General features: G+C 62.6%; 2 protein-coding genes across 8 annotated transcripts in view; one reads left to right on the top strand and one right to left on the bottom strand.

Annotated features, from left to right (window-relative positions):
* The window catches only part of TMEM94 (transmembrane protein 94), a 32,444-nt gene extending 22,382 nt beyond the window's left edge, over window positions 1–10,062 (top strand). For 2 of the 6 annotated variants that reach the window (XM_032870627.1, XM_032870624.1), the window contains 26 exons: window positions 115–266; window positions 614–716; window positions 945–1,031; window positions 1,290–1,406; window positions 1,761–1,817; window positions 2,071–2,175; window positions 2,318–2,470; window positions 2,692–2,901; window positions 3,391–3,700; window positions 3,948–4,121; window positions 4,480–4,582; window positions 4,703–4,920; window positions 5,794–5,975; window positions 6,066–6,204; window positions 6,427–6,542; window positions 6,690–6,789; window positions 7,115–7,223; window positions 7,409–7,598; window positions 7,817–7,894; window positions 8,181–8,266; window positions 8,543–8,624; window positions 8,866–9,014; window positions 9,102–9,196; window positions 9,314–9,407; window positions 9,582–9,752; window positions 9,932–10,062. In XM_032870627.1, coding sequence (XP_032726518.1) covers window positions 115–266; window positions 614–716; window positions 945–1,031; window positions 1,290–1,406; window positions 1,761–1,817; window positions 2,071–2,175; window positions 2,318–2,470; window positions 2,692–2,901; window positions 3,391–3,700; window positions 3,948–4,121; window positions 4,480–4,582; window positions 4,703–4,920; window positions 5,794–5,975; window positions 6,066–6,204; window positions 6,427–6,542; window positions 6,690–6,789; window positions 7,115–7,223; window positions 7,409–7,598; window positions 7,817–7,894; window positions 8,181–8,266; window positions 8,543–8,624; window positions 8,866–9,014; window positions 9,102–9,196; window positions 9,314–9,407; window positions 9,582–9,752; window positions 9,932–10,004 — 3,453 coding nt within the window. In that variant the 3' untranslated portion in view covers window positions 10,005–10,062. Of the gene's footprint in view, window positions 1–114; window positions 267–613; window positions 717–944; window positions 1,032–1,289; window positions 1,407–1,760; window positions 1,818–2,070; window positions 2,176–2,317; window positions 2,483–2,691; window positions 2,902–3,390; window positions 3,701–3,947; window positions 4,122–4,479; window positions 4,583–4,702; window positions 4,921–5,793; window positions 5,976–6,065; window positions 6,205–6,426; window positions 6,543–6,689; window positions 6,790–7,114; window positions 7,224–7,408; window positions 7,599–7,816; window positions 7,895–8,180; window positions 8,267–8,542; window positions 8,625–8,865; window positions 9,015–9,101; window positions 9,197–9,313; window positions 9,408–9,581; window positions 9,753–9,931 lie in introns of all 6 variants that reach the window. The other 4 variants (XM_032870626.1, XM_032870622.1, XM_032870625.1 and 1 more) reach the window with 3 other exon arrangements.
* An 860-nt stretch (window positions 10,063–10,922) lies between these two features.
* On the bottom strand, window positions 10,923–24,535 carry CASKIN2 (CASK interacting protein 2). 2 transcript variants are annotated; one of them, XM_032870629.1, is made up of 20 exons: window positions 24,361–24,535; window positions 22,676–23,219; window positions 18,685–18,736; window positions 18,062–18,159; window positions 17,536–17,681; window positions 17,344–17,439; window positions 17,095–17,225; window positions 16,806–16,914; window positions 16,367–16,475; window positions 16,042–16,136; window positions 15,336–15,597; window positions 15,095–15,216; window positions 14,934–14,994; window positions 14,767–14,858; window positions 14,501–14,611; window positions 14,312–14,413; window positions 14,083–14,221; window positions 12,442–13,917; window positions 12,129–12,351; window positions 10,923–11,750 (listed from the first exon to the last, which is right to left on the bottom strand). In XM_032870629.1, exons 2-20 carry the CDS (start codon window positions 22,767–22,769, stop codon window positions 11,660–11,662), a joined length of 3,609 nt encoding a protein of 1,202 aa, XP_032726520.1. In that variant the 5' UTR covers window positions 22,770–23,219; window positions 24,361–24,535; the 3' UTR covers window positions 10,923–11,659. The 2 variants fall into 2 exon arrangements, with proteins under 2 accessions (XP_032726520.1, XP_032726521.1); XM_032870630.1 differs by having other exon boundaries at window positions 22,676–23,177.
* Between the last annotated feature and the right edge of the window lie 1,044 nt (window positions 24,536–25,579).

The raw sequence follows: 25,579 nt of genomic DNA, 5'->3' as shown, positions 1-25,579 counted from the left end.
TTTGTCAACCGATGGTCCCTAACCCAGTGAGGTGTCTGCACTTAGCTGAATTGTCCAGGAAGAGTAGCTTCTGATTGAACCAATGCCCTTGACCCCTCCCCCTGACTCTGGCAGGATGATGAGCACATCGTCTTGGAGCCCGGAGACCTGTTTCCCCCTTTCTCTCCACCCCCCTCCCCCCGGGGAGAAGTGAAGAAGGGGCCGCAGAACCCCCAGCAGCACCGGCTCTTCCGTGTCCTTGAGACCCCTGTGATCGACAACATCAGGTCGGCTTGCCGTCCCGCCTTCCTTCTGGCGCCGGAGTTCTCTCCCCTGGTGCCTCCGGGAGCAGGGTGCGGGCTGACAAGGAGAGAGCCTGGTTTATCCAGAGCTCCCCTTCGGGTAGGCTCCTCTGTAGATTTTTTAACTTGAGCGTCTCATGAGAATTCCTAGCCTGGGCCATTGTTCCTCTCCCCTCTGGAGCTCTGAGGGGACCACTCTAGAGGCTGCCCCAGACCCCTCTCCCAGGGAACAGGAGAGATGGTCTGACTCAGTGATACCCAGGCAGGTGGGTGTTTCCGGCCTCTCCCCCCTCCGAAGGCTCGCCCAGCTACAGGGTCACCCCTCTCTGCAGATGGTGCCTGGACATGGCCCTGTCCCGCCCAGTCACCGCCCTGGACAACGAGAGGTTCACGGTGCAGTCGGTGATGCTGCAGTACGCGGTGCCCGTGGTCCTGGTGCGTGAGGCGGGCCTCGCGGGGCAGGGGAGAGGGCCAGGAAATGGGGGAGCCTCGGGGCCAGATTCAGGTGAGCGCGTGAGAAGATGGGGAGGGGGGGGTGCCCAGAGTGAGATGGCCGGTGCTGGGGCTGGGTGGGGGTATGAGTGGGCAGAGGAAGGGGAGCCTTAGAGCCAGGGTCCCTGTCTGGGTGGGGGGCTGAGGCTGCGCTTCTCCTGTTCCCCGAAGGCCGGCTTCCTCATCACCAATGCCCTGCGCTTCATGCTGAGTGCCCCTGGCATCGCCTCCTGGCAGTACGCCCTCCTGCAGCTGCAGGTAAGCTCTGCCCTTGCCCCTCCATGGTGCCCTGCTCTTTCTGGGAGGCCGGGTCCCCTCGCGGGGCCCTGGCTGTCCCTCCCTCTGCAGCCCAGGGGTCACAGCTGGAGGATGCCTGCTCCCCTTCTTTTCCTGTGCTGGACAGCTGTCCCTTTCTACTCAGGGAATGGCTTCGGGACTGGGGAAGGCCTCCCGTCCTTCCCTCTCCACAGGCCAGCGGCTCTTTGAGAGGCCTCAGTGTGGTTCGTGCTTCCCCAGGTCAATGGCGTCCTGCCCATCCTGCCGCTGCTCTTTCCAGTCCTCTGGGTCCTGGCAACCGCCTGTGGAGAAGCTCGGGTCCTGGCCCAGATGAGCAAGGCCTCACCCAGCTCCCTGGTATGTTGTTCCAAGGCATCATGGGGACAGCACGAAAAGAAAAAAATCGGGAGCCAAAAGAGGGTGTCAGCTGGGGCCCAGCAACTGGGTGCCGAGGTCCAGCCCCACTGTGGGCCCCTCTCCCCAGCACGGGCAGGCCCTGAGCTGTTCTCCGTGTGGAGGGGCCTCCAGGCTGGGCCGTGTGAGGCGGGGGGTCGTCCATGCTGGTGCTCAGCAGACATGGGATTCCGGAACGACCCGGGTGTCCTTTATCAAAGGCATCGGGAGCCTTGCTGGTGGGGGGGCCCCCACCCTTGCAGCTTGGAGGCCTGTGTGAGAATGCCTCCCTGAGCCGGTGCCCTTTTCTCGGTGCAGCTGGCCAAGTTCTCGGAGGATACTCTCAGCAGCTATACCGAAGCCATCTCCTCTCAGGTACACTCACCTGGGACGCCTTCTGCCCTAGGCCCTTGGAGCCGCCAACTTGAGCTCCCTCCAGCTGGCCCCTTCCGGAACCCTGAGGCTCCCCTATTTTATGGCCTTGGAGCCTTCTGTCTCATGTGGGCAGTGCGCTCTGCTCAGGCAAATGCCTCTCCACCCTGACTTCCTTGTGTCCCTGGACTGTTTCCTCTGCCGGCCCCTGAGGCTCTCTCCAGGGAAATAACATGGACTTCGTCTCTCCCACCAGGAAATGCTGCGCTGCATTTGGGGGCATTTCCTGCGGGTGATCCAAGGGACATCGCCGACACTGAGCCATAGCTCCAGCCTGCTGCACAGCCTGGGCTCGGTCACGGTGAGGGCAGGCCCTGCGGGAGGACCCCGTCCCCGCTGGCCGGCTGCCTGGCTGTGTCCCAGGTGCCTGCCGGCCACTTGAACGGACCCTGGCAGGCTGGGGAATGCCAGGCCCCTTCCCCAACCCCCATCTCTCCCTGCAGGTCCTGTGCTGTGTGGACAAACAGGGGATCCTGTCGTGGCCAAACCCCAGCCCGGAGACTGTGCTGTTCTTCAGTGGGAAGGTGGAGCCCCCTCACAGCAGCCATGAGGACCTCACCGATGACCTGTCTACCCGCTCCTTCTGCCATCCTGAGGTAGAGGAAGAGGTAGGGCCGGCTCCCAGGGACCCCGCTCCGGGTCTGGCCAGTGGCCTCAGGGAGGGCGAGGCTGGGAGGGCGAAGGAAGGCTCCAGCACCGTTAGGATCTGCTTCTTGGCCGTTCCCGCAGAGCCTCCGCCTCAGAACTGTCCTGCCTCCCTGGCCTGTGACAGCCAGCGGGACCCCGGTCCGAGGCCTGTGCTCCTTGTTCTCCTCAGCCCCACGAACGAGATGCCCTCCTGGCCGGGTCTCTGAACGCTTCCCTGCACCTTTCCAATGAGCAGGAGCGTGGCGACTGGCCGGGTGATGGTCCCAAGCCCCCCGAATTCTACTCTCACCACAAAGCCCATGGCCGCAGCAAACACCCGTCCGGCTCCAATGTGAGCTTCAGCCGGGACACGGAGGGCGGGGAAGAAGAGACTGGCAAGGTGAGAGCAGTGTGGGGGGCAGCCGCGGGGGGTCCTGGCCTCCCCCACTGCAGGGGCCAAGGGGGGCAGCCTGTCCCGGGTGGATGAAGCCGAAGGTGCAGATGCAGCGGCCTCTGTTCCCAGGCCTTGGGGCTCAGCCAGGCAGGACGGCCTCCTGAGGCCTCATCCAGGGCCCGGGGCCTTCGCAGGAGGGAGACCCGTCTGGGTCTTGCAGATGGTGACTGGTTGGGGCAAGGCCCTTCTGGTCACAACCTTCTGAAGACAGAAGGCTGGCGGCTCCCTCCCTGCTCCCTCCCTGCCCTGGGTGTCCTCCTCCCGCTGCCATCGCTGGGCAGAGCTACCGGAAGCAGCCGAACCCCAGCAGGGACGTGGGGAGAGGGTTTCCGGGAGGGATGGGACAAGCACGCACGCGAGCAGGCTCTCTGGGAAGGGGGTGCCTTCTCCCCAGCTGACGCTCCCCTCTCCCCTCCCCGGTTCCCTGTGACCCAGCCCGGGCTGGAGGGCGAGCCGTACGAAGCGGAGGACTTCGTGTGTGACTACCACCTGGAGATGCTGAGCCTGTCCCAGGACCAGCAGAACCCCTCCTGCATCCAGTTCGATGACTCCAACTGGCAACTGCACCTCACGTCCCTGAAGCCCCTGGGCCTCAACGTGCTGCTGAACCTCTGCAACGCTGGCGTCACCGAGCGGCTGTGCCGCTTCTCCGACCACCTGTGCAACATCGCCCTGCAGGAGAGCCACAGCGCTGTCCTGCCCGTGCACGTGCCCTGGGGCCTCTGCGAGCTCGCCCGCCTCATAGGTGCGCTGGCCCGGGGCTCTGAGCAGACGGCTGCCCCAGGCCTTCTCGGGGAGCCCCGTCAGCCCTGTCAGCTTCCCTCCAGCCCCTGGAAGCGGGCCCCGTTCGACAGTGCTTCCTAGTCTGGGGGAATAACCACAGGGGAAAGAACCAGCCTAGCCCGATGGGGGTTCTCTCCCTGCAAGGGAGGGAGGTACAGAGGCCACGGGCTTCCTCCCGACACCCCAAGTTGCCATCCCTCCCCCTGCAGGCTTCACCCCTGGGGCCAAGGAGCTCTTCAAGCAGGAGAACCACCTTGCGCTCTACCGCCTCCCCAGTGCCGAGATGGTGAAGGAGACCTCGCTGGGGAGGCTGTCCTGTGTCACCAAGCGGCGCCCCCCACTCAGCCATATGATCAGTCTCTTCATCAAGGACACCACCACCAGTGAGCCTTCCAGGCTTGGCCAGCATCAGGCCAGACCTTTTCCCGGAGCTTGGCGGGGCAGGACTTCTTTTAGGTGTCCCTTTTTTAAGGGGGCCTGGGCAGAGGAGCACTAGACTGCTTCCAGAGCCTTCCACAGATGTGGCAGGGGTTGGATTTGGGGACTGGTGCTGGGGTGGCGGTGGCCACAGGGGTTGAGGACTGTCTGAAGGCCCACAAGCCCAAACAGGCTTGGGGCATTCTACTCCCCAGGGGCTCCCTAGTGCCCTTCTCAAGGACGGCAGGGTGTTAATTGAGGCGGGAGTGTGAGGCAGCAGTAACTTGGGGTGCTCGTGGTTCAGCCTCGTCCTCCCCGTCTCAGGCACAGAGCAGATGCTGTCCCACGGCACGGCTGACGTGGTCTTAGAGGCCTGCACAGACTTCTGGGATGGGGCGGACATCTACCCTCTCTCGGGTTCTGACAGGTAGGTGAGGAAGCGCGCCTCGTGCCGATGGCAGGTAGCCCCGGCCATCCGCCCGCCTGGCTCACAAGCAGTGGGCACCTCAGGGCCACTCACCTCACTTTTGCCCTGCTTCCCTGGCAGAAAGAAAGTGCTGGATTTTTACCAGCGAGCCTGCTTGTCTGGTTACTGCTCTGCCTTCGCTTACAAGCCCATGAGCTGCGCCCTGTCCTCTCAGCTCAACGGCAAGTGCATCGAGCTGGTGCAGGCGCCTGGCCAGAGCAGCATCTTCACCGTGTGTGAGCTGCCCAGCACCGTCCCCATCAAGCTGAGCACGCGCCGCAACAGCTGGAGCTCGGATGGTACCGGGCGCGTCCGTCCCGGGGGAGGGGGATGGCGTGGGGAAGGCTTCCAGAGGGCCATAGAATCCATCAGAGTGGAGGGAACTGTGGGCTCGCTGGACCTCGAGCATGGAGGTGGCGCGGGCAAGTCCCTTAGCCATCTCATGGGCACCCAGGTGCTCGTTCTGTCCCCCTCCCAGGTTTCTGGTGACACTTGGTGTGATAGCAAAGGGCTTTCTTTGGAAGTCATAAAGCAGCAGTACTTATAGACCATTAGTCTTTTTTTTTTTTTTAAGATTTTATTTATTCATTTGATAGAGATCACAAGTAGGCAGAGAGGCAGGTGGTGGTGGGGGGAAAGCAGGCTCCCCACCGAGCAGAGAGCCCGATGTGGGGCTCGATTCCAGAACTCTGAGATCATGACCTGAGCTGAAGGCAGTGGCCTAACCCACTGAGCCACCCAGGCGCCCCTAGACCATTAGTCTTATTTGATCAGACAAAAAGGCCAGTTCGCAGTGCTGCTGGAACAGAGGGACTCAGAGCCACCCCACCCCTCCCCATGCTACCAAACAGACAGACTCACAGGGTCTTATGACCCAAAGACCATGAACTGAGGCCATGGCTGAGAGCGAGGGCAGCTCCCCCGGCCCTGGAGCAGGGCCGGGCTCTGTCGTTACTCCTTAGGATCATCACGTGACTGATGAGTACCTTTCATTGTCTTTTCTCCCGTGTCTGTTGGCTCCTCTGTGTCTTGGCTGTGTGTTTGTGGTCCCCTGGGGCCCACATGCTCATTGATTTGGGTGCGGCATCTGTGTGTGTGGCCTGGGCTACCTCCTGGAATCTGCTGGTTCCTGGGTGTCCCGGCTGGGCTTTGTGCCTTGTGCCTACCTGAAGAAGGGATCGGGGAGGTGCTGGAGAAGGAAGACTGCATGCAGGCCCTGAGCGGCCAGATCTTCATGGGCATGGTGTCCTCCCAGTACCAGGCCCGGCTGGACATCGTGCGCCTCATCGACGGGCTGGTCAACGCATGCATCCGCTTCGTCTACTTCTCTCTGGAGGATGAGCTCAAAAGCAAGGTGGGGGAGAGCCACCCCCGTCTGCCTCCGCTGACCCTTTCTCCCGTGGGCTCATGGGCCCGTCTGTTCACCGGCATCTTTCTTGTGCAGGTATTTGCAGAAAAGATGGGCCTGGAGACAGGCTGGAACTGCCACATCTCCCTGACGCCCAACGGTGACATGCCCGGCTCTGAGATCCCCCCCTCCAGCCCCAGCCATGCTGGCTCCCTGCATGATGACCTGAACCAGGGTGAGGGCATGGGTTTGGGGCAGGGACGAGGTGGGCGTGGGCAGTTCTAGAAGGAGCCTCCGTAGATCCTCCGTTGGAAAATGGCCCTCGTCTCCCTGTGGTAACAATAGCTGACAGTGGAGGAGAGGAGACCGGAAGTAGGAAGTTCTCTGCCATCTTCAGGGCAAGAAAAGGCCCCCAGAAGGCTGACTCCAAGGTGAAGGACAGGTTTTCATCCCACAGTGTCCCGAGATGATGCGGAAGGGCTCCTTCTGATGGAGGAGGAGGGTCACTCAGACCTCATTAGCTTCCAGCCCACGGACAGCGACCTCCCCAGCTTCTTGGAGGACTGCAACCGGGTAGGATGGCAGGGCCCGTGCCCCTTGGCCCTCTGAGGTAGCTGACTGGCCGGCCCAGAGAAGGGAGGGAGGGAGGGAAGGAGGGAGGGATAGAGGGAGGGAGCCTTCTCCTGACCCTGCGGCTACTGACGTCTCTGATCTGTCCAGGCCAAGCTGCCACGCGGCATCCACCAGGTGCGCCCCCACTTGCAGAACATTGACAACGTGCCCCTGCTTGTACCGCTGTTCACCGACTGTACCCCCGAGAGTGAGTCCCGTAGCCACGGCTGCTAAGGAGGCCCAGGCTCCCGGTGGGCTCTGCAGGAGAGTCCCATGCCGGGGGGCTGAGTGACCAGAGCTGGGAGGAGCCGGGAAAACGCAGTGGGCTGGAGCTGCGGGTGTGCCCTTTCTAGCGAGTCGGAAGGGACAGCAGTTACATGATATTCACGTGCTTGAGGGGAGGACCATCCCCAAAGCGGGGCCTGCTCCCCCTACCCCATCTCCTGCTCTCCTACCCTGTGGTTCTCTGCCCAGAGCCTCACACAGGGCTCTAGGCGCCTGACTCTTGTGCTCCCCAACTCTGCCCACCTCAGCCATGTGTGAGATGATCAAGATCATGCAGGAGTATGGGGAGGTGACCTGCTGCCTGGGCAGCTCTGCCAATCTAAGGAACAGTTGCCTTTTCCTCCAGAGCGACATCAGGTCAGGGGGACGCCCGAGTGTGGGGGCTCGTGTGGGGCTGGGGCACATTCCGTGGCTGATCTTGCTAGGGTTGGGACTAGCAGACTGGGCACAGTGGGGAGAGAGGGAGCGGGTGCTCGCCTCCTCCCATGGGATATGGGATGTTTGCAGAGTGTAGCTGATGGCTTTCCCCCTCCACTGAGCAGCATTGCCCTGGATCCCCTGTACCCATCCCGCTGCTCCTGGGAGACCTTTGGTTATGCCACCAGCACCACCATGGCCCAGGCCTCGGATGGCCTTTCTCCCCTCCAGCTCTCGGGGCAGCTCAACAGCCTGCCCTGCTCCCTGACCTTTCGCCAGGAGGAGACCATCAGCATCATCCGGCTCATTGAGCAGGTGGGGGCTCGGGCTGGCACAGCAGGCAGGGAAGGGAGGGCTGCGCGGAGTGGGCAGGAGTGACACAGTATCCGTCTGGGCTCCCAGGGGCTGATCTTCCTCCTAGAGAGGCTCACTGGCCTCCACCCTTTCCTAGCAGGAGCCTCTGGGGCATCTGGCTCTTGGCTAAGATTTGTCAGCTATAGGCTTGGCAACACTCTGTCCCTCCCGGTCCCTAGGCGCGGCACGCCACCTATGGCATTCGTAAGTGCTTCCTTTTCCTGCTGCAGTGCCAGCTGACACTCGTGGTCATCCAGGTGAGCGGAGGCCTGCCCTGGCACCGGCCCTCCCCACCCACTCCTCCACTCAAGGTCCAGCTGAGAGTTGGGGGCGGTCGGCTGGGAGGATGTGGCATGGCCTAGGGGGGCCCTGGCCTCTGTGGAACCCCTGGGCCTTTGGAGCTGACCCATCAGCAGGATAGCGGCCCCTGGGGCCCCAGCTCCTCTGGGCATCTGTCTGGGCACAGGGCAAGGCAGCCGCGGGGCTCCTGGCATCCTGCTATTGGCCAGAGCCTAATCCTGCTTCCTGGCTCTCCTGGTCTAGTTCCTGTCTTGCCTGGTTCAGCTGCCACCGCTGCTGAGCACCACAGACATCCTGTGGCTGTCCTGCTTTTGCTACCCTCTGCTCAGGTGAGAGTTATGCCATCCATCCTGGTCCAGGTGGGCGGGGCTGGGACAGCACGAGCAGCTCCAAGGAACCCAGGTCCCACTGCTCAGTGCTTATGACCCCTTGGCACAGGAGACGCTGGCGGGGGTGGGGGGGAAGGCCGGGGGGACCCTCCCTTGTCTTGTCCCCTCTCCCCCTAGGCCTGCCCTCACTCCCAAAACTCCCGAAAGGCTTCCCACATGGGAATTGACGGACAGAAGGTCACAGTCCCCACCCTTCACCAAGTCCCTCCTTTTCAGCATCTCTCTGCTGGGGAAGCCCCCCCACAGCTCCATCATGTCTATGGCCACAGGGAAGAACCTTCAGTCCATTCCTAAGAAGGTAGTCAATGTGGAGCCCTGTGGGCCTGGGCCTTTGCCGAGGAACGTGGGTGCCAAGGGGGCCGAGCCTTGGGGGAGAGAGAGGGGCTTCGGTCAGAACTACCCTCAACCGAAGGGGAGGTGGCTGTACAGAGCTGGGAAGGATCCTCTCCCCACCGGGCCTACCCAGTTCCCAAAGAGCCTGCGGAGCCCCGGGCCCGGGGGGCCACCCCAGGAGTGACAGGCCTCCCTTCATACTGCAGACCCAGCACTACTTCCTGCTCTGCTTCTTGCTGAAATTTAGCCTCACCGTCAGCTCGTGCCTCGTCTGCTTTGGCTTCACGCTGCAGAGCTTCTGCAACAGCTCCAGGGCCCGCAACCTCACCAACTGCTCGTCCATCATGCTGCCCAGGTGCGGCCTGCCCCGCGCCTCCCCACCCGCCACCGCCCGCTTTCCCGGGGCCCAGCGTGGGGCTGAGTCCACCCCTTGCTTTGGCAGTCGTGCAGACACAGCTCCCGCCTGGTTTGACGACTTTGCCAACGGGCTGCTGACGGCTCAGAAGCTCACCGCCGCCCTGATCGTCCTGCACACGGGTGAGGGGCTCCCCGGGAGGAGGGGCTGGTGGGGGCTAGAGGATCGCCCTGGGGGCAAAGCCTCGGGTTGGGGGTGGGGTGTCTGACATGCCCCCCCACTGACCCTGTTTTCTCCAGTCTTCATTTCCATCACCCACGTGCATCGCACCAAGCCCCTGTGGCGAAAGAGCCCCTTGACCAACCTCTGGTGGGCCGTGACCGTGCCGGTGGTGTGAGTATCTGCGGATAGATGTTGGGGAGGGGCCTTTGGCAGGACTGGGGTCGGAAATCCTGCTTCAGGGGGCTGAGCCGGAGGTCGGACGGTGCCCTCCTTGAGCTACTTGTACTGAGAATGGCAGGGAAGGAAGCCAGAAGGCTCACATGGGGCTGCCGCCTCTCCCTGCAGCCTGCTGGGGCAGGTGGTCCAGACGGCAGTGGACCTGCAGCTGTGGACGGACAGGGACAGCCCTGTCCACTTTGGCCTGGACAACGTGCCTCTGCTGACATGGCTCCTGGGCTGCCTGTCCCTGGTCCTTGTGGTGGTGACCAACGAGGTCGTGAAGCTGCATGAGATTCGGTGAGCCACCAACGGGGCACTCCCTCTGGGCTCAGGCTCATTCCTTGGGCCTGTGACCTCCTGGGCACGGCTCCCCCACTTGCCTCCGCTGCCTGGACTTCCCTCCTCCTCTGGGGTCCTGCCCTGTCCCCGATCTGGGCTCCTTCTCTAACCTGGGCTCTTACTTCCTGCCCCACCAGGGTCCGGGTTCGCTACCAGAAGCGGCAGAAACTGCAGTTTGAGACTAAGCTGGGCATGAACTCCCCCTTCTGAGCTATTGGCCACCATGGTCCTCATCGCCCTGGTCCTGGGGCTAAAGCCAGGTGGTTTCTGAGTCCGGGGAGTTGGTATCATGAATTTCAGGGTTTCCTCTCGCACCCCATGGCACGGGAGGCCCAGTTCTGCATCCGACCCAGCTGTCATCCTGACCCCCAGGACTTACTGTGGAGGAGCTGGTGAGCCGTGGCCTTGGCATCAGGACGGTCTGGTCTTGAATGTACAACCTAGTGCACTTAGCAGAGGGGCCCTTAGCCTCCGCCACCCGAGGGCTGCCCCCTTTAAGGTCTCTTAGCCCAGGGCCCTCTGCTCTCGGGTCTCCAGGCAGAGCCATGAACCTGGTGGGGCCAGGACCTAAGTGGCAACAGCCGTGGGAGGTCCAGACAGGCCACTGTGGAAGGCAGGAGCCTCCCTGCACCCCGCCTGTCTTCCTAGGGTAGGGGCCTGGAGGTGGTCGAGTACTTCCCCTCCCTCCCTTTGTGAGGGAGCCTCACGCTCAGACCTGAAGATGCAGACCCCCTACAGTGCCCTGGCACCTCTCCCTGTGCCCGCCTTCAAGCTGGCCTGGCACGTCAGTCTTGGGGACACGGCCCAGGTTTCCTTTTGGCCCTCTGCCCTAGTTCTCCTTGTGAGAATGTTTTTACTGGTGTATATTTTTTACTGGAAATGAGCCTTTTAGGAATGAATGTAGACTGGTTTGTATTAAAACTTGTAAACTGCTTAAGAAAAATCTGTGGCTGGTCCATGAGGCAGCCACCCAGGGGCCCACCCAAGGCTTTGGCTGGTGAGATTGCCCCAAAGGGAGGGGAGGGCCCAAGCCTTGCTCCTTCCCCACTGGTAGGAGCCCTCAGGCCTGGCCTAGGCAAGAACCCAGGGCTCAGAGGTCCATGGCACAGATCCAAACACACAGCCGGATCATGTGGAATGACACTTTCATTGGGGTTAGTTGGGATAAGAGGTTAATAGTTACAGAGCAGGGCCTGGGCCACCCAAATCAGGCTTCCAGCCCCAAGGCGAGCCGTGCGCACTCTCGCCATGGTCCACAGCCCCCGTCCCCCATGTCCTCTCAGGTGGTTATAGATAGAATAAATTTCATTTAAAATATATGCATTTCTCTCTGCTTAAAAAATAACATTTACAGTTGAAAAGGTTTGGACTTTGGGGATCTTTAATCCCACTGGCCCCACCCCCGCCACCTTTGCCTCACTGAGGGCAGGCACGGGCAGGAGCAGGGGCTGGTGGCCACCACCGCAGAGACCAGGCCCCTGGCTGCTTATTTACATGTCCCATGAACACCTGTGTGGAGCCGATCAGACACACAGCCTTCTCCAGCCTCCGCGTGTGCCCGGACAGCACAGCAGGTGCCAAGAGGTCCTTGGCACTGGAGACCCTGGAGGTGGGGGAGGGCAGAGGGAGCCCCCCAGGAGCCCGGCTGCCACCTTTGTCCCCGGGGTGGAAGCTCTTGCCAGGGTCCCTGTCCACAGGCCAGGGCTGACTGGTCAGGTTACACACCGGGAGGGGCCTCCGCTGAGATGTCCGCTTCCGCCTTCCATGGAGACGACCCCGGCTCAGACAGCATGAGCTTCTGTGTGGGGGTTCAAGGCTGCAGATGCTGCAGGTCGCGAGGGGCGCGGCTGAAGGCCACCAGGGGCTCAGTCCAGCATGGCGTCCAGCTGGTTGGCCAGGGCGTCAAACATGGTGCTGATGTCATCCAGAATGTGCTTGGTGGAGGTGCCGGGAGGGCTGCAGCGGGGGAAGGAGCAGGTCAGAGCAGAAACTGGGCCATGGCGGGCAGGGGCTGTGCCTGCGTTCCTGGCCAGTACCAAGCACCTGGTATGTGTCTTCTCCGGGCCCTTCCGTGAGGGCACTTGGGCTTGGGGGAGCTGAGGTGCTCGAGCTGACGTGCCTCTCAGTGGCAGCCGCCAGGATCCCCCACAGGTCAGATATGGGTGACTTCAGAGCCCAGGCTCCTCCCATCCCAGTAAGGGTGGCTCCAGCCTCAGGATCGGTCTGCTCCCCTGTCCCCACCGACATGCCCAGGACCCGGGGAAGAGGAGTTAGGGGGAGCTGTTCCTGCACTGCAGCCCTCTCCCTCCCCGCCCAGCACCCAGCACCCCTCACCCCTCTCGTTCTTCAGCACCGATGCTCTTCTCTGCCACCCTCAGCGCAGCTGCCAGGGATGAGCTGGTCTGTTCCAGCCTCTGCTGGGCCCGGCCAGAGCCCACAGCCCCAGTGCTCTCGGGCCTCGGAGGTGGCACAGGGCGGGGTCCAAGCCGAGGAGCCAGCTTAGGGCCAGAAAATGCCAGCTGGGTGCAGGCCACAGACACAGGCTTGGGGGCCGTTCCTGCAGAGACAAAAAGGTTGGCTGTGACTCAAGAGGGGCTGGACGCGACCCTTGGAAACAACACCCCACCCCATGGGCCCCGCCTCATACCTGCACTGGGCACCTTGATGAGGGCTGCAGGGGAAGCAGGGGGCTCCATCTCCCCAGGCTGCCCACCACCTGCCGAGTTCTCCAGAGCAGGCCCGGGGCTGGGGGCCACAGGGGGCTGGGCTGGGAGGCCGGGAGAAAGAGGCGCTGGAGCTCCCTGAGTTGGAAGGCTGCTGGGGTCAGGCCAGGGAGGGCTGGGAGCTGCCGAGGAGGAGGGCTCCCCGGGGGGCTGGGAGGGCAGGGAGGCAGAAGCGCTGGGTGTGGCACCAGCCACCCCGAAGGCCAGAAGTGCTGTCTGCAGCGGCTCTCTCTCCCGGCATTTGGGCCTCCGCTTAACAGTGTCTGACTCTGTGAGGTTGAAATCCAGGCCAGCGGGCACAGGTGCTTCCCGGGATGGGGGTCCCGCTGGCTTCGGCCGCTGTTTGATGGTCAGGTTCCCCTCCTCTGCAAACGGGAGTCCCTCCCCCGAGCTGCCCCGAGATGGGGGCGTCCCCTCCGGCCCTGGTTCTTCCTCCTCTGTGTCCGACACGGGGCCAGCTGGGGCGGGCGGGCTGGGGGGCTCCAAGGGGCCGGCTGGTTCACTCAGTGTTCGCCTTCGGGGCACAGAGGCCCCCTCCTTAGGTCCCGGGCTCCCATCTACAGGAGGAGGCTCCGTGGTGGGGCCAGAGACGGAGCTGAGGCGCTTAGGGGGTGGGGGTGGCGGGCCTTTGCGTCGGGCACGGAGGGCGAAGGACTGGCTGCGGGGAGCCCCTCGCGCTGGGGTTGGGCTAGGGCTGGTCCGCGCTAGGGCACTGCGTCCCGGCCGCCGGGTGAGGGTGGCGTAGCTGCCCAAGGCACTGCCCACTGGCCCTTCGGCCTCCCCCTCTGCTTCCCCATCCTCAGGGCCAGGGCGGCTCAGGCTGTGGGACCGGCGTTTGGGCCGAGGTGGGTCCGGAGGGGTGGCAGGGGGCCCGGCCAAGTACGAGAAGGCACGAGGTGCGCCAGGAGGTGGCCCTGGGGCTGGGCTGGAGGGTGAGCCCTGGGGATACACAAACACATAAGGGGGGGCCCCCTGGCCAGGAAGTGGGGAACAAAGCTTAGGGGGCCGCTCTGTGCCCTCTGGAAGGTTCCTCTCCTGTGGGGTCCCAGGGTCTCCGCCACCGGGCTGGGGAGCAGGCTGTTCCTGTGAATGACCGGACCCCCGTGAGCGCGCTCCAATGCTCTCCTGGCTGGGGGAGCGGGTGGGGGGCAGGGGGAGGGGCTCGGGGCCACCCCCTGCCATGGCTGCCTGCAGCTCTGGGCTTAACTCGCTGCCCTGGAAGGTGAGGAGGCGTGGGCCAGCTGCAGCCGGACCATCCCCATTCTCCAGCCCCTCGATAGCCATCAGCTCTGGGCCTCTGGCGAGCCGGCGGCCGCCCTCCACTGGGGCCTCCCCCTGCAGTAGGCCCCGCCGCAGCTCGGCCAGCCGCTTTACTCCCAGCATGAGCTTCTTCTGATGACCTGAGAGGGGAGGGGTAGAGGCCACGGGGTCAGCTGGGGCTGCAAAGGGCCACTCAAGTCCCTCTTGGCCCCCATGCTCCCTCCTGGGCTTGAACCCTGAACTGTTTCAGAGCCCCTTGGAGGCACGCGGGGGGCCCGGCCAGGAGGCCCCAGGGCAGTTCTCACCGAGCTTGTTGACGCCGATCTCCTGCAGCTCCTCCCAGGTGAGGTCGGCCACCAGCCCCATGGAGTCGTAGCCACTGCTCACCAGGTGCTTGTGGTACTGCGGCAGCCCCAGCGCACACAGCCATTCTCGCAGGTCCACCTGGAAAAGGACGCCAGCCTCAGCGCCCCGGCGAGGAAGGGCCCCGATGGCCACAGCTGAGGCTGGGACCCGAGGCTGGCCCCTGCTTACCGGGATGTAGTTGGGCAGCCACTCGGCGATGCTGAGCTGTGCGATCTCGGAGGCGATCTTCTTCCTGTGGCCAGGCTTGGTCACGCCGATGGCCGTCAGGTCCTGTCACACAGACGCGTGCCATCAGGCCCCCCACCCCCCAGCCACTGCCCGCTGGGCCCTCTGCCGATCTCCTGCCGTGGCACCTACCTCGGGAGTCATCCGGCTGATGGTTGGCACATCGTAGCCGGCCTGCAGAAAGTGGGCGGTGTAACCTTCCAGCTGGAACTCACTGAGCCAGTTATGAATGGCCTGGGCATCCTGCGGCACGGGGGCAGAGGCCGAAGTTAACAGGGCAGCGTGTGCTGAGGCAGAGCCGAGGCCGAGGCCCAGCCTCCCCTGGGCGCCCGGCCTGAGGCCCGTCCACACCACCACATCCCTGGGGCCCGCAGCCCACTTCCGGGCAGGGCTCTCACCTTCCCCTCCAGCAGCTGCTCCGGCCTCACGTCCTGGGTGAAGAGCTGTTCCCCAGAGCGGGAGTTGGCCAGAGGGCGGTGGCTCAGGTTGTCTTCAGGAGGGAGAGAGGGAATCAGAAGCGGCACACTGGAGGGGTGTCTACCCGGGTACCATGTGCCTCTCCTACCTGCAAGGGATGGGGGGTGCAGTCCCAGCAGCACCTGGTCCTCTCCTGTGGAAGGCAGCGGCTAGAGACAGGGAAGGAGCGACTCAGCATGCGGGGAGCTGACAGCAGCAGGGACAGCTCTGTCCCGATCCCCACGCCCCCTCCCTCCTCCCCGCTCCCACCTGGGCGTTCTCGATCAGAAGGCCAGTGCCGTGGCCGTTGGCGCCCTCGGAGCTCTGCCCGCTGCCAGCACTGCGGATGCTGCCCACGCTGCCCTCGCTGCCCACGCTACTCCTGTCACCTGCTGCAGGGACACAAGCAAAGGGGTTAGAGCCCCAGTTGGCCCCGCCAACAGCTGACTGGCAGCTTGCCACAGCCAGACGCCCACCCCAGTGCCTAGCACTGCCCTCGGGGAGGGCGTACCTGGGCTGTCTGGGCTGAGGCCCCCCCGAGGGAGCTGGCCATAGCTCAAAGGGTGTAGGGGGTCCTCAGCAGGGGGCTGCGGTGTCCGAGAGAAGCCTGGGCGTAGGGGGGTGGGGGCCGATGGGAGGCGGGGTGCGAGGACGCCCACCCGCTTGCTGACCACCTCCACGATGCCTGGAGGGAAGTAGCCCACACGGTCCGTGCCCCTCTGGCTCTCATGGATGTGGCCCTTCCAGCGGCCGTCGGGATGCTGTTCCAGCACCTGGGGCAGATGAGGCATTGGGGAGACGATGACAGCAATCACTTCCTGCCCCAAACAAGGGCAGGCAGCCAGCCCTATAGCCACAGTCCAGCTCCTCCTCTCCCCATGAGCAGCTGATGCCCGAGTGCACCCACAGCTCTGCCCTTCCTACCGGCATCCAGCCCAGTCCTCGGCATGCCTCCTGGGCATACACGGGAGAGTCCCGGCATTAGCCTGGGTTCAAATCCCAATGCTGGCGTTTGCTGTGGGGTCTCAGGCAAAACACTTTAATTTCTCTACGACTCAGTTTTATCATGCCCAGGAAGGAAACAGTTAAATAGCACCTACTTTACCCAGGGCGGGAGGAAGTCAATAAGAGAGTGTACATAAAGACCTTAGCAGGTGCCCACACAAGTGACAGCAATCGTTGGTGCTAGCAAAGGAACACCCACACCGGGTCCTTACCGTGATGACGTCCCCTGCGCGGACGTTGAGAGCAGTGGGATCGTGGAGGTTCCAAAAATCCTTGAGTGCCCGGACCTTCAGGATCCCGGAGGCCTCTGAGAGAAAAGGCAGGGCATCATCTGAGGGTCCCTAGGGTGTCTTCCCGCCCATCATGTCCCCTTCACAACCCTCCTCCAGGTTCCTGTGGCTTCAGTACCCTGACCAGCCCTGGTTTGGGAGCGTGACATCTCGCTCCTGGGACACTGTTCCTGCCTCCCTTCCTAGTCCCCACAGGAGTGGCTCCGGACACCCAACCTGGGTGGGGTCTTCTCTCATGCACACTCACCCCGTAGGAGCTGCTTGATTTCGCGGCTGGCCTGGGAGGTGGTGAACTGATTCACGATGTCCAGCGCCGTCTGGTTATACGTGTTCCGAATGTTCACGTCCACCCCGCCCTGGGAGCCCAGCACAGTGTGAGCAGGCACGAAGTGCTCTGCTTGCCATCTCCCCCAGTCCTCACCACCACCCGGAGGGGAACAGTGAATACCGTTTTCAACTTTTACAGATACAGAAACGGAAGCTCAGAGATAGGATTGAAGATGAGCTCAAGGTCACTCGGCTGGCGAGAGGCCGAACCGAGGCTCGAACCAGGTCTGTCTGCTCTCCGGCCACAAGGCCGCGGCCCGCTCAAAAGCCACGTTGTTGGCGGAGACCCCCTCCCATGCCCCCCAGCTGTCCTCGGCGCAGACCCCAGCGGGGGGAGGGGTGAAGGCACCCACACCCACCTCCAAGAGCAGCCGCACCACCTCTGTCTTGCCGTACAGCGCAGCCTCGTGCAGCGCCGTGCCCGTCTTGGTCTGGCGGTTGACCTCGATCCCAGCTCTAAGGAGCTGCCTGTGGATTGGGGGCGGGGGGGCAAGTCACGGGGTGGTGGGGGGCAGGAGAGGAAGCAGATTGCCGGGGGGCTGGGAGAGTGACCCAGAGCCCGAGAGAAGACGGCCGCAGGGCAGGGCACTGATGGGACATCACCCATTCCACAGGAAGGGGATGAGGAAGTGGGGGGGGAGTGGGTACCTGATGACCTCTCTGTGGCCATTCTTGGCAGCCAAGTGCAAGGGCGTGGTGTAGTTGGGGTCACAGGGGTCCTTGGCCTCACCCTCCAGCAGTGCCACACACAAGTGACTATTCAGTAGCAGCTGGGCCACCTGTGGCAAGCAGCACCCAGACAGGTCTTTCTCCTGAGATGCCCCCGTCCCCGCCCCACAGTTGCCCAGGACCTAGTACCCCAAGTACTAGGTACTAAGTACCCCTAGTACCCCTCACCTTGAGCCGCCCAAACTCGCAGGCCAGATCCAGGGGCGTCTTCTTTGCCTTGTTGACCAGGCACGGGTTGGACTGATGCTGGAGGAGCATTTCTGACTAGGGTGGAGGAAGCTGAGTGAGGGGTCTGGCCCGGCCAGCGCCCCCGCCAACCCCCGGCTCTGGTACCCCTCACGGGCAGGCAGGCTCACGTACCACTTCGTAGTGTCCGTACTGGGCGGCCAGATGCAGTGGGATCTGCCCGTCCAGCGAGGCGGCGTTGACGGCCGCGGAGGCGCGCAAAAGCAGTCGCACGGGCTCCAGCCGGCCTTGCCAGGCCGCGTAGTGCAGCGGGCGCATGCCTGCAGAGGGGAAGGGGATCTGGGGACGTCCTGGGACGCTGCGGGGACAGGCGAGGGCACTGGGCAGAGTCTGGAGTCACCCCAGCTGCAGGGGGAGGCAGATCCAAGGGGAAGGGCTGCTGGTTTGGTCAGGGAAACGTCCGGTTGTGTGGGGCTGAAGTCGGAATCCCACTTGGCCCCCATGGGGGATCTCAGGGCCGGAAGGCAAGCTGAGCCTCCTCACTTGGATAACGGGGCATCAGAACCACCCCCAGCTCCCCAAAAGGCCATGAAGATGAAAAAGAGCCAAGGAAGCTATGCGACACATATTAGCACTGCTAGGATGTGGCGGGGCAGACTCTGACCACAGGGTGTGGCCAGGGAGCACCCTGGGGTCTCACCATTGCTATCCTTAATGTCGACGGTGGCCTGAGCCTCCAGCAGCAAGGCTATGAGCTCCAGGCTGCCCCCCAAGGCGGCATGGTGGAGAGCAGAGAATCTGGTGCGGCAGGACACAAGGGAGGGGTGTCCGCTGAGTGGTCCCCCATCCCCCAAATCCTGCTCCTCCACACCAGACCCGTCCCGGAGGCTGGCAGGGCTGAGTGACTTGCCCACTGTGCCCTCGCTCCCCCACCCTGCCAGCCCTGCCGTGGGAGTGCAGAGCAGCCGGCCTACAGCATGAAAGGGCTCAGTGTCTGGGCTGAGAGGCCTGTTTGTCTGGCCTCCCCCCCCAGCCAGCCCAGGGGAGGGGGCCGTGGGAGCAGAAGCCTCAGGGCTCCTACCCTCTGGGGAGAAAAGGGGGCCTAGCAGGAATCTGACCCAGGAGGCCCCTCAGAGAGGCACCGGGCTCCCTCCCCTCACTCGAGGACAGCTCCACACTCAGGAGGGTGGGGAGGAACCAGAGCTCTCAGCAAACACATTCAAAGGCCAAGTTTGAGAGGGGAAGGGACTCTAGGGGCCAGGTCTTTCCCCTTACCCCTCCCCCACCCCACAGCTCTTGAGAGGGGTATGGGCTCACGCTCACCCGTCAGCATCCTGGTAGTTGACATTGAGTCTCTTCGTGGAGCCGAGGAGCTCTAGGGGATTGGAGCAGAGGGCATCAGGACACTCTAGAATGATCTGCCCCCACCTGCATCCTGACGAGTTCTCCCTCCCCACGATTCCCCAATCCAGCTGACCTCTTGGTGTGCAAGAAAGAGCCTGCCCCATGGCCCTTCGGCTGTCCTGTCCCTAGAGCTCCTCACCCAGCCCAATGGCCCATCCGCTCCAGAGTGCCCAGCGCAGGAGCCGCAGCAGGGGCCTGGCTTCTCCGGGCCCCCAGCTCAGCTTGTTTATAGAGCCAAAGAGGGCAGAAAAGGGGGGCACTGGCATGCATGCCCTCAGTGGACAGGCCCACGAGCGCATGGTTAGCATTCCTGCCTGAGCAGGACAAGGAGAGTCTCATTGTCTCCCTGGGCCGAGGGGGCTGACAGAGAGAGGAGAGGGGCACCAGATGCTGGAGGGGAGCAGGGCAGATGCCAGGGCTGGACCCTTATCGGCACACCACAGAGGGGGCCATCGCCCTTCGGTGCGCCTTACACATTAGCCATTACTGTCCACGTGCTGTCCTCCAGCAAAACTGGTATAGCTCCCACCCCCTGCCGCGGCCACCGCTCCTGTCAGGGGAGTAACTGCTGATTCTGCACCCACATGCTCCCGGCAGAGAGGTCCATGCCCCACGTAGAGGGCTCTCTGCTGGGTGATGGCCAGAGAAGCCAGAGGCACAGGCAGGACACTGGTCCATCCCTGCCGGGAAGGGTGACAGGATTCAGGCAGGTGTGCTCCAGGTACTGGCCAGGGTACAGGAGGGGGCGGTCCTTGGTGAGTGTTGGGAGAGGAAGAGGAATGTCTGTCGCAGGCGGCCAGTCTCCTGCTGGAACCCACCCCTGCTGGGAAGGAGGAGGCCTGGCTCAACCCAGGCTGGGCAGGGTGCCAAGCATGCTGGTCCAGGCCTGCCCTCCGGGCCCTACTGGGCCCCTGAACACCCCAGCAAGACAGGGCCTCATTCCAGCAGGCAGGGATCAGCTCGGGGGTGAGGAGCATGGGATGGGGAGAGAGGGGACAGCTACATTTAGAACTGAGCTGAAGTACACTACACACTACGGAGAAAAGGTAAATACAGAGCTAGGCAGTGATGGAGGGGTGAGGAGGTGGGGGCCACTGGCAAGAAACAGAGGCCTCCCTGCCTGCCTCTAGCCCCCTCGGAAAGTCCTTGTCACACAGAGCCAGTTAGGGAAGGAGAGGGGCTTTTAGGAGCAGGAAGTGTGTGGTTCCAAGTCTCCCCCTTACTGGCTGCGTGACCTTGGGCAGCCATGGGACCTCTGTGAGCAGCACTGAGGACAACGAGGTCGGCAGGAAGGAGAAAGTCCCTCCACCTGCTGCCAGGCCTGGCCAGTCCGGGATGGGGCAGCTCCGCAGTGAGATGCAGTCCCTCTGGGGAGTGGCAGGACAATGTGACAGGAGGGACAGACAGGAACAGGGGCAGGGCCAGGCTGGGTGGCTCTGTTCTTTCCAGAACAATGGCCGGAAAGGCGGTGGGGGAGAGAAGCTCAGAGTGACTGGGCCAGGGACCTTGGCTGGAGGGAGGAGGGTCCTGGTTCCTGGCAGTGGCTCCAGCCACTTCCCCTGCTGGACAGCCTTCTTCCCCGCCTGGCTCTGGGGGTGGAAGGGTCGCTCCTGATTTAGGCTCAGGCAAAGGATGTGAGCTCACTGGGCCACCCTCGGCCCACTCTGTTTCCTCTGGCCAGAAAAGGAGACAGTTCGGCAAAGGGAGCAGGGGAGGGAGGGAGGGCAGGGGCAAGGCCAGGGCAACCGCGCCCTTCTCCTCCCAGCCACCTGCTCCCTCAAGAGGACCAGGGTGGGCAGGGAATGCCAACCCCCAAAGGGACCAGAGAGTAAGTGCAGGAGGCTGAGGGAGCATCTCTCTTTGGCCAGCCAGAAGGCTCTAGCCACCTACCAGAAGGAAAAAGGGGAGCCCTGACACGTCCCTTTCCATCAGTTTCCTTTGCCCCCCCTGTGACATGGAGCAGGAATTCCCAGCTTCCCTTCTGAGGACTGCTTTAGAGTCACCTGGAGAACTTTGAATCACACGGTCTCAAGATCTCTGTGACGATTCTAATTCTGCGGGGGGAACAGGGAATTTGCACTTTCAGAACAGCCACTAGGTAATTCTGATGGGCAGCCAAGTGAAGGAGCAGAGGGGAGAGGACAGGAACTTGACTCTGATCTGCCCCATAATGGCTGTGTGACCTTGGGCAACTCGCTAATCCTCTCTGAGTGTCAGTTTTTTTATCTGTAAAGCAGATACAGATATACCAATTTCACAGGAAATCAAGGACTTAGGATATTTCGTAAACTATAAGGTCTGGAAACATCACCCTGTGATCTCCTTTCTGCTCCAGCTTTCCCTGCTTCTCCGAGGACTGGGAGGGGAGGCTCTGTGTTAAGGCTTCACAAGGAATCCCAGGACCCTGTCACTCTGTGCCTGGTGCCTACACAATGTGCAAGTCCCCTTTGGGGCTGATGGAAGGAATCTCTTCCCTTACACGCATTTCCCCTGGGGCACGGGGCACGTTCCTGGAGCCTAGCTGTGAGGTTCCCACCACCAGCGTCCAGACCCCACCCGCTTGCCCTCCTCTAGGGCCTCAATGGGAGGCCCCAGAACTGGGAGGCCAGCAGCAGCTCACCCAAGGCCCTACTGGGCAGGTCGCCAAAAATAACACAGAGGTGAAGGGAGGAGGGGGAGTGGCTCCCACCCTTGGGCCTCCAGGGCCCTCCTAGGACCTCTTTGGCACCTTCCTTCCACTGTGCTCGCCCGGTATCCACTTCCTCAGGGCACAGAGGCCATACCACCTGGCCTTCCTCCCGGCTGCAGCCAAGCTCCCATACCCTGGCTCTCCTGCCCTGGTGTACAGGTGGGTACACACACATGTGCATGACTCCCAGGCCCTTCAAATCCATCCTCTGGCACCCCAAACTCCCAGGTGTGGTTGAGGATAATTAGTTGTCTTCATGTAATCAGGGGGGCCCCTTCTTGTGCACAGGGCCAAGGTGTGTCTTGAGGCTAGAGCCCCAGCACTCTGAGGGAACCCTCCCTCCCCCCAGCCCCAGTCTGGTGGCAGAAGTTACCTCATGTCCCTGCTGGTCTCGAAACTCAGGGGACAAATCCAGTGTCCTCTTAGGACAGCTTAGAGAACTCAAACTTAAAGCCCAGAGGTTGGAGGTGGGGGGGACATCTCACCACAGAGGTACCCAAGAAATGGGGTTCAGGTGTGGCTACTCATGCATGGAGCTCCCACAACCCTGTCAAGGGTTTAGGAGAAACTTCTAGAAAGTTAGCTTTGGCCACACATACCCCTAGCGACACAGGCAGCTAAGTCAAGGGGAAGGGGCTTTAGCAAGCGCTGAGATAGTGATGAACTTTGCTTTAAGCAGTAGAGCTCTTTTTAAAAGCTATCTTCTGGGCATCCCCATTAAGCCGTCATAAATGCACATTTGCTATTGCTGAATTGGGGGATGGGCTTGGACCCGCTGCTATTCAGTCTTTCCCATCCTCGCTGCCAGAAACCTCCTGCTTCCAAAGAATACATCAGAAAAACCACCTGCTAAAGGCCACTCTACAAGGGCAGGAATTTCAGTCTGTTTTATCCACTGCTGCCACATAATGGCCTGGTGCCTAGAACAAAGCCTGGCACACAGTCGGTGCTCAAAAAAACTCAAACGAATGTATTTCAACCCATTCACTTTACATGTGAGGAAACTGAGGCCCAGAGAGGCTAAGTGATTTGCCTAAGGATACACAGCAAGGGGTAACCCAACTTCCTCTGTGGCTGTCCCATAGAGGCATTTCTTACAGAACAGACAGTCCTCCTACCCCCAAAACCCCAGATCACAGTGACCCCCGCCCAATCCTCTCTCTGTAGCCTGAGCACTCAGGGCAGGGTTTCAGCTAGACAGTCACCCCACCAAGCACTCACTTGTCTTTGCGGCCTTGACCTTAGCCACCAGTTTCTGCACACCAGTCACATCTCCGTTCTTGACGGCGAGGATCAAGTCCTGTTCACGACCCATTCCGGTCCCTGGGCTGGGCTCTGGGATCAGGAGTCCAGGCAGAGGCAGGAAAACTTCAGGTCTAAGCCAAGGCGTCAGGGTGCCATGCCTTGGCCCGTTGGAGGGCCAGGCGTCCTGGTGAAGCGAGTCTGGTTTCCCAAGCAGTGGGCTTCTTGTTAGGCACTGATGGGTACTCCCTCAAAGTGTTTCATGAGCAGCCACCACAAGCAGGAAAACCGATTTCTGAGGGGGTGGAGGCCACGTGGAAACCTGGACAGATACCTTCTTGCAGTGTCTGATGGCCCAGGGATGGGCTGGGACTGGGCATGCGAACCTTCCCGGCGCGGCTCGGGAGCACCAGTGCCCACCCAGAGCGCAGTCAGCATTCCCTCGGGCCTCGGGCAGCAGCACTGGACAAGTCTCAGGGGTCTGGAAAAAGGTGCAGCGCCTCTGCTGAATGTGGGGCCAGGCCTGCGAGGGTCCCAGAAGCAGGGCTCAGAAGTGTAGGCCAGGGCTTCTAGGGAGCCCCCAAACCACCCTCGCTGCCCTTCGGAGTCAAGGAAGGGCCAAGCCACTCAAAGGGGGAAGACAGCTGCCAGGCATGAGAGGAGTATTTGGGGGGAGGCGGTGACTTTCTGGGAGAGGGAGGCTGAGTCACTGAGGCCCCAGGGCACCTGGCAGCACCTCAACCTGGGGCAGGAGGGGCCCTGGCAGCACGACACACAGAGGCAGGCTGGGCCAGCAGCCTGTTCTCCACAGCCCCGGGCTCTGACACCCACAGACAACTGGTGGGCCAGAAGGTGGGGCCTGGAAGGGTCAGGCACAGGCAGACAGGCAAGGGTCACTCCCTGTGGAAGGTGCCTTCCCCAGACTCCTCCCAATCTAAGCTTTACTATAATAGCTGGATGCCCTAGCCCCAGGCTCTTTAAGTATTCAGAGCGCGGAGTGGGGAGCTTACAGCTCCCCATTTCTGGCAGGGGTCTGACTGCTGGACTGGGAGGCTTTACAGCACCTGTTGCTGACCCATCCTCACCCCTTGTGCGGGATGGGGAAGCAGCGGGGTGCAGAACAGAGACAAGAGCTGGGGCGTGCTGGCAGAAGGGGCTGCCTGCCCCCCCCAAGCCTGAACCTAAGGCCCGGAGCCCCGACTTCGCTGCAGAAAAGCTTACGTCAGTTCTCAGTGGCCAGGAATTTGTTGCCCGAGCCCTGTGGCATGAGACCCGTGCAGGCCTGGGGCCCTAGTTGGGGTCTCCTTACTCCTAGAACGTCCCAAGCCCAACCCAGATGGCACTCCTGCTCCTGCCCTCAGCCGACACAGGAGGAGGACGCCCCTGGTAGTGCTTGGGGTCGGGCTGGCTCCCCCGCCCCCCGGAATGCCCGTCCAGCGCCGCGCAATCCCAACCCAGCCCAACCCGGGCCGACCCGGGGAACAAAGCGGCGGGAGCGACCGGGAGAGCCAAGCGCCAGAAGGATTGATGCGGGAGGACGGAACAGGGGCGCGAAGAGGACGGAAGGAGCAGAGAGACGAAGGCTCCCGCCGATCTCGAAAGAAAAGTTAGTTTGTGCCCGCCCTCAAAGGTGCTGACCCCCCGCGCAGGCCCCGCAGTCTCACCTCTCCCAGCTGCCCCGCCGGGGGTCTGGCTGGCCCTGCTTGGTCCCTGGCACTCTGGACGGTGGCTCCCACTACCCCCCTTACCCCCTTTCTCCTCCTTCTCCTCCTTTTCCAAGACCGGCTCGGCACCTCCCGCAGGAAATCCCGCCCCTCCCCCCTCCCTCCCGCCGGATCGGGAGCGGAGGGACTGTCCCGGCAGCGCAGTCGACCTGTCAGTCAGCGCCTACGGCCCCGCCCCCATCCGTACCAGACCCCGCCCCCACCGCTCTCGTCCGGCCCGGGCACGCGGGCCGGGTCAGCGCATGCGCCCAGGTGAGGCGGCGTGGTAGAGGCGAGAGTGCGAGCCCTGCCCCCCGGCCTGCGGAGCCACCGCGACCTGGGGCCCTAGAGTTCAAACCCAAGGGCGAGATGCCCTGTTTATGATTGAATGGGAGAAAAGACGTGATGTGAAGGGGTCCGGAAACCGAGTCCTGGGGACGCCACTTGGGAAGCCCCGGCTCTTCTTAGCCCCTCGCCCCTCCTGGGATTTCCACGTTGACCTCCGCCCGCGACCTGAGCCGCCGACCAGCAGCCGCTGGTTGGAGCAATGGTGCCACCTAGCGGACCATGTCGGAGCGGCCCATGGTGGCGGCGGCGGCGGGGACCCCAGCCCGAGGGAGTGCTAATGACAGGCTGGAGTGGCGCTTCAGCACCATCGTGGGCCGGACAGCTCCTCCCGCCCCCTCCAGCCCTCGAAACCCGGCTTCCGAGCCCCTCGGAAGGGATCCAACGGAAAACCCAGAAGGAACTCCGAACCTACCCAGACCGCATCTGACAGCCCCCGGTGGCCACTCTGCGAGGCTGGACTGTGGGAACCTACAACTCTCCCTTCTTTAAACCCTCCCTCTCCCCTCGTCCAGCCTGAGTGGTGGAGACTAAGCGGCCCAGGGCTGCGGAGGGGAGGGTCACACATTTGACTGTCCATACTACACTCTCAGATGCCGGGTTCCTCAATTTTTACTACAGAGGAACTCGGGGGTGGGGCGCTGGGGAGGAGAGGTGAACTCCTTTAAATCCGGAAACCGGCACTCGCTCTGCCCCCGGAATCGAGGCACAAGTTTGTTGGCAGGCTCTAGGACAGCCAGGAAGGTGCAAAGCCGGTGGGTCGAGCCAGAGGCTGGTGGAGCGCAGGGAGGATCTGCGGGCGCTAGGGCCGCGCGGAGTTCCGGCGGTGGGCGGG

The sequence above is a fragment of the Lontra canadensis genome, unplaced genomic scaffold (genome assembly GCF_010015895.1).
Source record: "Lontra canadensis isolate GAN:19392208 unplaced genomic scaffold, GSC_riverotter_1.0 scaffold41, whole genome shotgun sequence".
NCBI lineage: Eukaryota > Metazoa > Chordata > Mammalia > Carnivora > Mustelidae > Lontra > Lontra canadensis.
The sequence above is the reverse complement of the archived record's forward strand: the minus strand, read 5'-3'. Positions and strand labels throughout refer to the sequence as shown.

Excerpts from the sequence above, each read along its gene's own strand:
- CASKIN2 (XM_032870629.1), bottom strand. The coding sequence starts at position 22,769 with ATGGGTCGTGAACAGGACTTGATCCTCGCCGTCAAGAACGGAGATGTG. Across the intron at positions 15,598-16,041 it reads GCGCAGGGGACGTCATCACG|GTGCTGGAACAGCATCCCGA; the intron begins GTAAGGACCCGG and ends CATCTGCCCCAG. Across the intron at positions 11,751-12,128 it reads GGTGCTGAAGAACGAGAGGG|CCCTCCCGGCACCTCCACCA; the intron begins GTGAGGGGTGCT and ends CCCCCGCTGCAG.